Raw genomic sequence first — 13,526 nt, 5'->3', positions numbered from 1 at the left:
ACATACATACATACATACATACATACATACATACATACATACATACATACAGCTTCAAATTAAATATCTAATTTAGAAACTAAATGTTTAGGTCCAAGCTAATTATTTAGTTGACAAACCAAATATTACTTTGTACACTAAATATTTTGCTTGCTGACAAAAGCTAAACATTTAGTTTGTTAACTAAATATTTAAATTGCAAGCTAAATCTTTAGTTTGTTTACTAAATATTTTTTGTCTAATTAAATATTTAGTTTGGAACTGTGACGTTTTTAAACGTATGGATGACATGGTTATAATATGACAGTGAAAAAAATTAACCCCTGTTTTTGTCTTTCACGACAGGCTAAATAACCCAAAAATATTGCTGTTCGTTTTTTGACGGCACCTCATATGCGGAAAGTTCAGATCAAATGTTTATTCATTTGTTGTTATTTATTTGTCCAGGACCCCGTTCTTCATCGAGAAGCACGGCGATGAGAGAGAACAGCTCATATTAGCCAAAATTTCCCTACATAACTAATATTTTACGGAAAAATGACGGTAAAATCATATTTGTTATTGTTTGCGTTCGCCGCGTCACATAAGAGCATCATTCTGCGACCGTGACGTCATCGGCCCTCGCCAGGAAAGCATGGCGCTGCCCTGCAGTTGGCCGGGATGGTAACAGCGCCACAGTTTTTCTGACTTTTGGACACTTTCGCCGGTCCGTGACTGCTTTGCTATCTCCGGGTTGTATTTTTTTCTTCTGGATGAAGTCACAGCTGAATGACTGAAGGTGGTCCGGCGCCATGATGCAGAGGCTGAAGGTCGGCTGGGCAGCTTCGGCCGCGTTAAAAGCCCTCGGATCTGGCAGGCTGCACCGCCCTGAGCTCGTCGCGGCGTCTTTAAGCCAGCGTCTCTGTCAAACTGGGCCCAAGCATGAGGACGCCGTGGTCATCCGCGTCCCTCGCCACCTGCTGAAGCGCGTCGACAACGTGAAGCAAAGCCGGAGCAAATCCAAGATCGGCACCGTCAAAGCGGGCAGGCTGCTGATCCAGAGCAGGAACCCGTCCCTGAACCAATCTGCGGGCTACATGCTGGGGAGGTTCGAGCAGCCCGTCCTCTGCTCAAAGGGGTGGAAACACACCAAGTCGTTTGGGGACTACTTCGCCATCAACAGCACTAAGGAAGCGGCGCCTTTTATCGCGGCCAGCCCGAAGGAGGACGCCGGGCGGGAGCCGCGCACGTTTCACAGCCTTCACATCTGCAGGGAGCTGGTGGAAACTCTGGAGAGAAGCGGGATCAGACACCCCACGGTTGTCCAGCTGCAGACCATCCCGAAGGTGATGAGGGGTCAGAACGTCCTGTGTGCCGCGGAGACGGGCAGCGGGAAGACCCTCAGCTACCTGCTGCCGGTGGTTCACAGGCTGCAGGCGGGTGCGCAAGACGAGGGCGCAAACAGGCTCCGGGCTGTGGTCCTGGTGCCCTCCAGGGAGCTGGCCGAGCAGGTGGCGGCTGTGTCCAGGACTCTGTGCGCCCCTCTGGGCTTCCGTACAAGGACCGTGGGTGGCGGGCGAGGCGTGGGTCACATCAAGGGGGTCTTTAAAAAGGACCACCCGGACATCCTGGTGGCCACGCCGGGGGCCCTGGTCAAAGCCCTGCGCAGGAACTGCTTGGACCTGAGCGAGCTGAACTTCTTGGTGGTCGACGAAGCCGACACCATGTTCGACCCGAGCTTCTCCGACTTGCTGGAGGAGATTCTATCCCACGCGCGTGTTGCGAGTGACCCCCGGGAGACCCGCGGCCCGGGCCACAGAGCGCAGCTGCTGCTGGTCGGGGCGACCTTCCCGGACGGCGTCGGGGAAGTCCTGAGCCAGGTGACGGACCTGGGCAGGATGGTTACGGTCAAGAGCAAGATGCTGCACCACCTCATGCCGCACGTCAAGCAGACGTTCGTGAAGGTCAAGGGTGCCGATAAAGTGCTGGAGCTCTACCAGGCCCTGAACAAGCTGCGGCACGAGAAGGGCGGCGGGGCCGCGCTGGTGTTCTGCAACAAGTCCTCCACCGTCAACTGGCTGGGCTACGCGCTGGAGGAGATGCCCGTCCGGCACGCGCGACTGCAGGGGGAGATGCCCGCTGCGGTGCGGGCGGGCATCTTCCAGTCCTTCCAGAGGGGCTCTGTGGATGTCCTGGTGTGCACGGACGTCGCGTCGCGCGGCCTGGACACTTCCGGGGTGCGCTTGGTCGTCAACTACGACTTCCCGGAGACGCACACGGACTACATCCACCGGGCAGGGAGGGTGGGTAGGGCGGGAGGGGTGGAGGACGGGGAGGTGCTCAGCTTCGTCACCCACCCGTGGGACGTGGAGCTGGTGCAGAACATCGAGACCGCGGCCCGCAGGAGGACCAGTCTGCCGGGGATGAAATCTGAAATCCAGGAACCCAAAGTTAAAGTGGCTAACGCAGAGTGAACGACTTGTGCGTTGGTCGATATTTAATGGAAAGCAAGCATATATAACTGCTTGTTAAACACACGACTGATGAATAAAATGTTAGACTGTATTGTCTTTCACATTTTTGTGATTATTGTTGTTTTTATTATTATTATTATTATTATTATTAGATATATTTTTATTGAAATTCAGAAGTATCCAAAGACAAATCGAACATCCTCTGACTTATTACTCAAAAGTTTGGGCACACTTACACAATAAAGTGTTAAGACATTTCTCATTTTTGTTGCTGGGAATAGACTAAATACATTTTCTGGGCCAACAAAATAGACAATATTCAACCCTAAAAGTTAGGCAATTACACTTTTATTAAGGCCTACAATAATTTGTTCTTTCCTACTTTATTTCACTAAAATATTACACATTGAGGTTATTGCACACCATGTCAAAATAAAAGATTTCACAGTATTACTGTTGATTGAAAAATAAATAAATAATGGTTGATGATTTGACCTGAGGTGCAAAAGGTTTTCATACCACTGCTGTAACTGGATAAAAAATCTTTCTAAGTGAGAGCAGTTGATGCTTTTATTAATAAACGATACATATGCTGTTTGGAAAAGTATATAAAAGGGTTGAATATCTGTTACTTCCTGTCATATTGCTTTATCCATTTATCTGTCCCTCGGCTGTCTGCCCGGGAAAGTATGGCATAAAAGCCATAGTCATCTTTTTATTCCTACTTATAATGGGCTAAAAAGAACTGAACTCTGGAAATTTTGAAGCAAAAAAAGAAAAAAATGTCTAGGAACCACTCTCTGTATTTCTTATACAAAAATGAAGTTCTGTTTTCACATTTGTTGCCTCAAATAAATAGAACTTTATGAATTTTGAATCAGGAGGCATTATGAATATTTTGGCTGAACTGAATTTGTTTTACTCAGATTAATATATATATATATATATATATATATATATATATATATATATATATATATATATATATATATATATATATATATATATATATATACACATGTATGTATGTATATATACATGTATGTATGTATATATATATATAAAGCACAAATTTTGATGTAGCTTGGAGTTCATATCTTTAGCCACATGGTGGCGACGTTGATCTGATTTTCCGACAGTCTTGTGAACCACCATGGCGGTTAGTGAACCATAGAGCTAGTGGTTTTAGGGAGAGTCGCCTGCTTGTTTTCAGTGTTTGGGGTGCCTGCAGATGTCAGAAATACAATATAGATAGATCCTATGCTAAGCCAATAATTTAATTCTAACTGATAAAATCCTACAATTCGTCTTAGTATGGACTATTTTGAAAGAAAACAACCTGAATTGTGACCCACTTGTAAAATTAGATGGGTCTCATGAGTAACAAATGGCAGGGGATTGCTGGAATGCTTGTGACTTTATAGCAATGAGATTATAGCAGCAGACAAATGTCAGTGTTAGGCTGTGTTAACTTTTAAGTAACAAGAGGCTTGTATCAGAATGTCTGGTATTTAGCTGCGGTTATCCTCCAGGCGGGGGTCAACATCCCTGAGCTTTGACCCCTCCTCATATAGGACCGTGCTTTTATCCCACTGTACCCTGACAACACAGACCCAGTCTCCATTTATAGCCCCTGGAGCAACTGCTACCAATCCCTCAATTTATATTTTTAACTGACCCCAGCTAAAGTAAAGTATTATTAAAGTGGGGAGACGTGTGCACATCATGTATCACACTTCCACTGAGCCTCGATTACTGAATAATTGGTTGAAAGAGTCAGTTATCAGCTGGAGAGCAGCCTGCTTTGTGGCTTTGGAGACTAAATGCGTTAGAGAGGACAGCATAACACCATATGGTTTTGTAAGGTTTAATTCAATTCACCAAAGCACTAAAATGACAGACTGAACAACTGATGGCTTTAATTCAGAAGGAGGGATTTACATTAGAAATGGACACAAATTATGATTTTTGTTTTTATGACAGGTTAAACCTACAGTGTAGCAAATATTGTTTTTCTTAATTAACTACTGGGGGTCACCAAATGGAAAGTGAAAACTTTCAAGAAGAGCAAAGTTGTGCACCTCGAGAACCCCTTTTATTGCATGTTCTTTGATACCTTTTTACCACGCCGGAGTAAAAGCTTTCCAGCAGCTCGCCTTTAATAGACAATCAAAATCTTAAAATGTATCCTGTTGCGAACAGGAAGCCAGAGGAGCTAGACCAAGACTGACGCTCTACGCCCTTAAATGAAGGAGTAAGGAAAGCCGTTAGAGCGCAGATCGTTCATTAGTCATTAGATTATCTTGACCACTCTATTTTCTGACCTGACCACCAGAACACGTCTGGAAGGAATGATTGATCTGTGCCTCTGACTGCGTGCAAAAAGTAGTCTGTTAAATCATTTCAAGCATTGACATATTTTATTATGGCTTATAGCTAATGTCAATCCAAAATTCATATTCTCGCAAAAACTTTAAAACAACAAGACCAGTAAAAAATATTTTTCATACAGAAACGTCAGGTTGCTGAAAAGCGTGGCCGTCTACAGAACAGTGTATGCACTCAACACTTTGTAGAGGCCACTTTCTGCATCAGTGCAGGGTGGCATCGGCGCGATCAACCTGTGGTTCTGCTCAGGTGTCGGGGAAGCCCAGGTTGCTTTGCTAGCGACCTTCGGCTTGTCTGCATTGTTGGGTCTCGTGTCTATCATCTTAGGCGAGACAAGAGATTCTCTAGTTCTGGTCAATCAAATGCCGTTATGGTCACTGAACCACTTTTGGTGGCTACCTTTGAAGGGATCTAAAAATTTCCCGGTAGACTGTTGTGCTGACTTTAGACTCGATAAAATACGGTGGTCAAACACCAGCAGATGGCATGGGTATCCAATCGAGCCCTTACTGTGGAAACTTGAAGTCCAAGCCTCCATCCTCTTCCTCCAAACTCTGCAGTCTTGATATTGAAGTGAAATGCATGCTTCACTTTCATCTGAAAAGATGACTCTGGACCACTGAGCAATAGTCCAATCCTTTTCCTCAGCGCAGGTAACATGCCTCTGACGTCTTTGGTCGCAAGCGATGAAACTGCTGAAGCTCCTGTCCTGGAAATGTCTGTGTGTGGTGGCTCCTGAAGCACCGACCTCAGTCACAGTCCATGCCTGGTTAATCATCCCCAAACTCCTGAATAGCCCTTTGGATTCAAACTCCTTCCAAAGCTGCAGTTATCCCTATTGTTCGTCCACTGTTTCTCTCATTTTTTTCTTCCACTTAACTTTCCATTAATGAGCTTGAATAAAGTACTCTTTGGTTAATGACTGTGTGTGGCTTACACTCCTTCTGGAAAATGTCAGTAACTGATCTGCTACCATGATCATACAGTATAACGTGCAAAAACCTCTTTTTTATGGGTCTTAATTTTATTTTCTAAACACATGACATTTAGGTTTTCATTAGCAATTAGCCATACTCATCAGAACTAAAGGAAAAACTTATTTGTGCTAAATCTTTATAATATTTGTTTTACTTTTTGAATTAATTTAATTTCCCAGCGATATTCTAATTTATTAAAATACAGCTGTATGAAATAATTATCCTGACTGACCCATTTCCAGAGTTGCACATCTGAGCCCAAACTCCTCCCAAAGCTGCAATTAACTCTTTTGCTCGTCCACACTTTTTTTTTTGCAAAGATTTTTCCTCCACTTAACTTTCCATTTGATTAGATTTTCAACAATATTCGAATCTATTTACACGCGCCTGCTGCATATGATGTTTATTCTGACCCATTGTGTAGTTCCAAGAGTTGCACATCCGAGCCAACGGACTACAAAACGCACAGGGCCAGTAATAATGACGCATTTCCTTTTTTGTCCCACTCCCCATTTACACACATTCACCCACGTCTAACAACAGTGTCGCCTCGCCGCTCTCTCTCTCTCTCTCGCACACACACACACTGTCCGGGGCCACTTGGAAATTTCTCTCACCGCGCAGGATATTTCAGTGCTAAGCAGCGGGGCTGCAGGGCTGGCGGTAAATGTGCATCTTGTCGCTGGAAATGCCCCAGCAGCGCATCTGAAGGTAGGTCTATACTCCACTCCTGTAATCGGCTTATTGTGGAGCCCATCTCCCCCGCAGATCTGGGTGACCTCGTCGCTTTATAATATTCAAACAGCGCTCAGCGAGGGTCCCCCGGCATGCAGACAGGAGCCGTGTTAGTGCGCGACCGCGTCATTTTGATCATACCGTTAATTCTCCTATGAAACAAGGCAACTTGTCCGTTTTATTTCATATGTTGGTGGGTTTTTTTTTTTTTTTGCAGCGACTTTACAAGCCGCAGGCGTGCTCCAGCCGAGGGTCGCCTGGTGAGTTACGGGTATTTAAATGCAACAATTATTCCGCTCCCGAAGCCGCAGGGTCCAGTTGAACCGCGGCGGGGGTTTGCAGGAGTCGGGCAAGCGTGGAGAGTTCATGGAGAAGCTGGTAAAAATGAATTACACCGCACTGGCCGGAGAGAAACCAGCCTCCGCCATGTTTCCATGTCAGCCAAAGCCTCCACTAATGCCAAAGGCAATTGTTTTTTAACTTAAAAAAAAAAAAACACAGATGCACAATTTAACAGTGGGGAGCCGCACAGAGCGGTTTGTTTAGGGTCACACTTTGTAGAACTTGTAGGGACGCGCCTGTATTCTGCAGCGCCGACGCCGTGGCGCGGTCGGTCCAGCGTGGGTTCCCACGCGTTGGTTGCGATTCTCCAGTAAATCTGCGCCCGTGGTTTCGCTATCCGTGTGCCGGAGAGCGCAACAGACGCAACGCATCCCCGCCACGGCAGTGGCAGCCCCGCTTGTGCTGCTGTAAACCCCGAGGACGGGTGTCCGTCTGCCTCGGCTCCGCTGCCACACCCCTTCATTGAAATCCGAGGCGCCGATATTCAGCCTTCGTTTTTTTCTATACAGGTGATCTGCTGCAGGACATCTCACGCTATCTTCAGATGTCATCATCATCCCCTCCACCCACCGCTGATCCCTTATGTCTGCATGCGTGTGCCATGTTTGCGCGCACGGATCAATGCGCTCCCATGGCTGCTGTAGTATTACAGCCGAGTGGGTCAATCAGCAGCCAATGAATTTCATTGTGGCTGTGAGTCGGCCAGGAGGCACGCGTGACGGGTCATATGAAATATGCGCGGGTGGTGGGCAACCTTCAACGTTTGACGCGCAAGTGAGTCTCTTTGGCACTTTAATGGCCAAAAGTAAATCCTCCCAGTAGCCCCTCTCACACGCTCACCTGCCCCCCCCCCTCCCTCCCTCCCCCCCCTCTGGCTGCCTGGACCTTGGCTTGTCAGAAAAAGACACATGACCTTATAGGCTGCAGGCTCTGCTGTGTGTGCAATGTGTCATGGAGCCAGTGCTCTCCTTACTGTTGTCTTACACACACAACCCACGGGTTCCTCTAACATTGGCTTAGTGTGTTTGGATTATTGGTGAGCAACACTGTACATGGAATCTAAATCTTTGTCACTGCGTAGATTGTAAATTTGGTGTACGCAGCAACACTCTGCATGCAGTAACATAGATCAGGCCAGTTCGAAGAACTGTCTCTTGGCGCCAAAACCGGATATCAAAGTGTGTCTAAACCAATTTAATAAAAAAATGCATTTCAGTAAGTTGACTGAAAAAAAGTTAAATTCATATTGGTTCATTGCACACCCAGTGATATGTTTTCAGCATTTCTATTAGGTTTAATGATTCAGTTTCTCAGATAGCTAGAATAGAAATGTTATGTTGTTTTTAAGCACAAGGAGGGAAAGTCACATCATTGCTGAAGAAGCTGGGTCTTCAGAGTTCTGTAACCAGGTAGATGAATGGAAAGTTGAGTGGAAGGAAAAGTGTGAGAGCAAAAGGTGCACAAACAACATGCATAAATCACATCCATGAGAAGAGTTTGAATCAAAGGCAATTTAAGAGTATGGGGAAGATTCCCAAGTCCTGGGCAGTGGCTTGGCTCTGCTTCAAGAGCTACAACTGTCTCTTCCCTTGTGTTGATTCACTGCTGCATCAGACACATCGTAAGTGCCTTTTCTGTTAGAAAATTACTGGACTATTGCTCAGTGGTCTAGTTTACAGATCGCAGCAAATTTTGCATTTTATTTGAAAAATCTGAACGGTTTTCTGAGGTCCAGGAAGAAGTTTTCACAGTGAGGGACTATTTGTGGAGCCGCGTCAAAGTTGGTGCAGCCAGTCTAGCCGGGAATTTTAGAGCACTTCTTTCTTCCCTCCCTCTGGCGACAAACTTCATGGAGATGCTGATTTCATTTTCTGCAAGGTCCTGGGAACAGGCCACTTCCAAAAGCATGGATCCAAGTTATTGGAGTCGTTGTCTGCTTGAGGAAAAGGGGAACAGGCATGGCCCTGTGATTGATGGCTTTGTAAAATGGTGTGTGGAGTCATAACTCTGTCTTAATATGGATAAAACCAAAGGCATGAGCATTGATTTATCAGGAGAAAACCTCACAAGCATGAAGTCCCTTTAGTTAAAGGTCAGGCCACCGAGAGTGTATATTCTTACAAATACCTTTTGGACTATTTTAGATGACAAATTGAATTTTCAAGCCAACGATGAGGTAGTGTGCAAGAAGACACATCAGCACCTCTTCTGTTTGAGGAAACTCTGCCATTTTAATATCCATCCATCCATCCATCCATTTTCTGACCCGCTTAATCCCTCACGGGGTCGCGGGGGTTGCTGGTGCCTATCTCCAGCGTTCACTGGGCGAGAGGTGGGGTACACCCTGGACAGGTCGCCAGTCTGTCGCAGGGCTCATTTTAATATCGGCATACCACAATATCTATTTTTTTTAATCATACTTTTACTGACTCCGTCTTATCCTTTTCGTTGATGTCATGGTTTGGTTTGCTTATTTTAAACATATGAACGTTCACATTTATACACCACAAAACACGTTCTCTTAATTAGTTTGAAAAGGAGGTAGGCAGAAGTGAATAACGTTATGACCCTACCCCCTTCCTTTCACATACATCTTACATATTATTCTTTAGGAAACAAAAAAAAAAAGATACAGAAAAACGAAAGAAACAAGACACATTATTTGTTTAGCAAGAAGTGACATAAGATATCCAAACACATTTTTTTTTTTATCAAGCATAGAATCCATAAGTTATGTATACCCAAATAATACAACTGAAAAGCAAAACAATAGAAAACAAAGGAATCATCTACATACACACCACACTAAAAGACAGGCGTTTCCTGCAGCAGGTTGTGAAACTGTCATTTATACTGATTGGAGAACCCCAACAATCAGTCTGCTGTACAGCACATAGTCACTTCTGTTAGAAATAATGACTTTCATCCCCTTCACAGGGAGTTTCAGCTTCATCCTTCTGGAAGAAGATTCTTAGAGCCTAAATGTAAGACCAGTCCTTTATAAAGACAGCTTGCTCCGACTGCTTTAATCTGAAATCATACTGCCACTCTCATTGCATTTTAATGGATATAACACATTTTATGAAGTCTAGATTATTATTATTATTTTTTATGGTTTTTACCAATTGGTTCTAAACATCTTTTTCCCCCAGCATATTGATCTTATTTTTAAATCTTGCTCTCTTTTTCTGTGTTGTTTGTGAGGCCTGGAGCACATTGAGCACTATTATACTTCTGGGTATGGTCCTGGTCGTGTTGAGATGTTTGGATGATATCTGAACCACTGCAAAGCAAATTTACCTACAGGCTTTAATAAAGTAACCTTGAACCTGGAATAACTGGTTTTATGACAACCGTATCACTGTGCCTGACTGGCCAGCAAACTCACCTGACCTTAAACCCTTTAGAGAATCTATGGAGTATTGTCAAGAGTAAGAAAAGAGTAGCGAAGGCCAAACAATGCGGGTGAGCGGAATGTCACGATTAAAGCAACCTGGGCTTCCTGAACGCCACAGGTTGGTCGCCTCCATGCCACGCTGAGGCAGTAATTCATGCAAAAAGGAGCCCCAACCAATACTTGAGTGTACATACGGTCCAGTAGATTGACAAGGTTTTCAGTAGGCTGACATTGCTTTTTGATATACACCCTTTTTCTGGTTCTAATGCAGTATCTGAATTCTCCGATAAACTGGATGATTAGTTTTCTTTAGCTGTAAGCCATAATCATCAAGCTGACAGAAATAACCAATTTCACTCTATCACTCTGTTTGTAATGAATGTGTGTAATATATGGATTGAACTCTGTGATTAAATTGCCTAAAAATATTAAGCAAAAAACAGGTTTATTTAAATGTATTGAAATGTACCTGCAGACCAGGGCGGCCAAAAAAAGTGAGGGAGTAAAAAGATGATGAAAGCCCAGAAGAAGAGTGAACCTGTTTCTCCTCTTATACCCTGACACCCTTGATTTAGATTCAGTTGCCCAGTAAGGACGGTGTTCCTGTGGGAGAGAAAAGCATCTCTCCTTAATCTGCAGCAGCAAAGAGAACATTACTGCACCCCCCCCCCACCCCCACCACCACCACCTCACACACACACTAGTAAGTATCCCATATTAAAAGCCTGTCCTTTCAGAATCGTAGCTCCTTGTCTAATGAGCCAGGCCTTTTGCGCTTCTGTGCCCATCGCCACTTTTTTTCCTGTCCCTGAAAATGTCATATTTTCCCCTAAAACCCTTAAGTCTTGCCTCCAGCGGCTGCTGTTCCTGCTTGGTATGCGGCTCCGCCGCCGGCGACAGCCCCGCTCATTTATTTAACCGACCAAACTCTCATAACGCCAACAATCAGCAGCCTTCTCATTACATCACTAACTGCGCTGACCTTTGGGGGGGACGTGTTTATGCATCTCTTCTGCCATTTGATGTTCTCATAACAGAATTATCAACCATGCAGAGTAGCTGTTCAGTTATATGGTGCTGAAATCACTTTAGGAAAGGCACTGCTCGTTAAAAAAAACACAAAAAAAAAAACGTTTTCATTTTTAAAGCATGGTGAAATGAATCTATATAATGTCTGTTGGTGGATGATGAAGACGGCTGTAAACTGTTATAGTCTTTTTATTTTCCCCAATATCCTTTAGTGACCGACAGTTCCTCCTGTTGGGCAAACGGGGCCGACCTCATAGGCGTTACTCAGCTACACGTGGCCAATTTATTGATCTGTCTTTGTTCTGCATGAAAACAGGCCTCTGTCATGAGCAGTGGCCACCGAGGAGGTAATGAGCATGAACCCTTAATGACATTTTAATCACAACGTGGATCACAGGAGGGGAGAGGGCAAACAGTTTGCCGCAGTTGTGGTCAGGCAGGTAGTCGTAGAAAAAAAAAAGAATGGCCTGCCGGAAAATGTCATTATCATCCAGGTCAATCATTGATGCAGAGGTACGGTCTGCAAGTACAGCTTGGTTATTTCTGCTTTCCCGTGGGAGATTGCAAGTAATTGTGTAGGAAACACAGTTTGCGATCGGTGTGATTAACAGCCTTTTTAGATTTAGGTGGATGAAATACAATTAGGCTAACCAAAGAAAGCATGCGTACGTTTAAGTCTCTGGTTTTCATCCCCTCAGAGCTGTTCCAGTGTTTTCTGACTTGTTTCTTTTTCATTGCAGTCTTAAAGTCTGAGATGAATGTTAGGAAATGGTTGCCAGGTTGGTAACTAAGCAAGCTGTGTTTGGCTGCCAAAATTGCCAAATATAATCTCTCTGCTGTTCTTTCCTTTCCCCTACCTCTGAGAGATTTTTTTTTCTTCCCAAATTGGAGGTCATCATTGTGTTATACACAAACAGAGAAAAAGACTACATGACACACAATCCCAGCTGTAGTTTATTAGGCGTGTTTTATTTAGGCCCTTTATCGGAATTAAAGGCCAAAAGTAACATATTTGTTGTTCAGAGAGGAGGACATTTAGGTTTAGAGGTGGTGAATATGCTACAAGGTTTTAATAGCCTCCCAACAGGGTAAAGTGGAAGGCACGCCCTGGGTTGGGAATGATTCTCGGCTTCAAGCAAAGGAGTTCAGTTTTCTTTTTCTCCTCTTTATGGGTGATGGGATAATAAAGCAAGAAATCTAGTGGTGGGCCTTTATTCATATTTATTCTTATCATGATAGGAATTTTAGTTTATCTTGACAAAGATAATATCCAATTAGTGGCATCTTAAAATCCACCAAAACTGCCAATATTTTCAGGATTTTTATTTTTGCTATTTTCTTTATTGTTGTTGTTGTTGTTTTTTAGAGCACCAATAGATATCAATTAATTAAAAAAATAATGAAAGTTACTGTGTGCAGTTTAGTGTCAAAATCACACTTCTTTATGCAATGCGTGTCCTGATGAAATGTATTTCGAATTTTGCTTTTGAATATGTTTTTAAGCACAGTATTTGTTTATTAGACTATAATTGACACAAACCACACAGTTACCTAAAAAAGACTGCAAGAAGACAAGCTGTAAATAGTCTTATTTCGTCACTTTTATCATTATTACAATAGAGCCACAATATATTGTGATTAAAATTTAAAGTCCATATCGCTCTCACCTAATGGACAGTTGCATTGGAAATTTGTGCACACCTCTTAAAGAGGACACTGCTCCGGTCTCTGGGGTTGGAGAAAGATGGCGTTGGTGGATGAAGCCAGACATGATGTCCCAGATCTGCTTAACTGGATTTAGGTCTGGGGAACAGGTGGTCAGTCCATAGCATCAAAGCCTTTGTCTTACAGGAACTGCTGACACACTCCAGCCACATGAGGTCTAACATTGTCTTGCATTAGGATGAACCCAGGACCAACAGCACCAGCATATGGTCTCTAATGGGTCTGAGGATCTCCTCTCTGTACCTAATGGCAGTCAGACTACCTCTGGCGAGCTCATGGAGGGCTGTGCAGCCCCCCAAAGAAATGCCACCCAACACCATTACTGACCCACAGCCAAACCGGTCATGCTGGAGGATGTTGCAGGCAGCAGAACGATCTCCTCTGCGTCTCCAGACTCTGTCACGTCTGTCACATGTGCTCAGTGTGAAACCTGCTTTCATCTGTGAAGAGGACAGGGTGCCAGTGGTGAATTTGCCAATC

The 13,526-nt window shown here is 44.2% G+C and overlaps 2 protein-coding genes across 2 annotated transcripts in view; both read left to right on the top strand.

Moving 5' to 3' along the window:
• The first annotated feature begins 335 nt into the window (after positions 1-335).
• On the top strand, positions 336-3,219 carry ddx28 (DEAD (Asp-Glu-Ala-Asp) box polypeptide 28). The gene has a single exon (XM_021319576.2). It carries the CDS (start codon positions 792-794, stop codon positions 2,451-2,453), a length of 1,662 nt encoding a protein of 553 aa, XP_021175251.2. The 5' UTR covers positions 336-791; the 3' UTR covers positions 2,454-3,219.
• Positions 3,220-6,346: 3,127 nt separating this feature from the next.
• tln2a (talin 2a) overlaps positions 6,347-13,526 on the top strand; it is a gene marked incomplete in the record, with an annotated part of 95,489 nt that continues 88,309 nt past the window's right edge. The window contains 1 exon segment of the mRNA XM_036136501.1: positions 6,347-6,529.

The sequence above is a fragment of the Fundulus heteroclitus genome, chromosome 4 (genome assembly GCF_011125445.2).
Source record: "Fundulus heteroclitus isolate FHET01 chromosome 4, MU-UCD_Fhet_4.1, whole genome shotgun sequence".
Classification (NCBI taxonomy): Eukaryota; Metazoa; Chordata; class Actinopteri; order Cyprinodontiformes; family Fundulidae; genus Fundulus; species Fundulus heteroclitus.
This window is presented reverse-complemented; position numbering and strand designations above follow the sequence as displayed.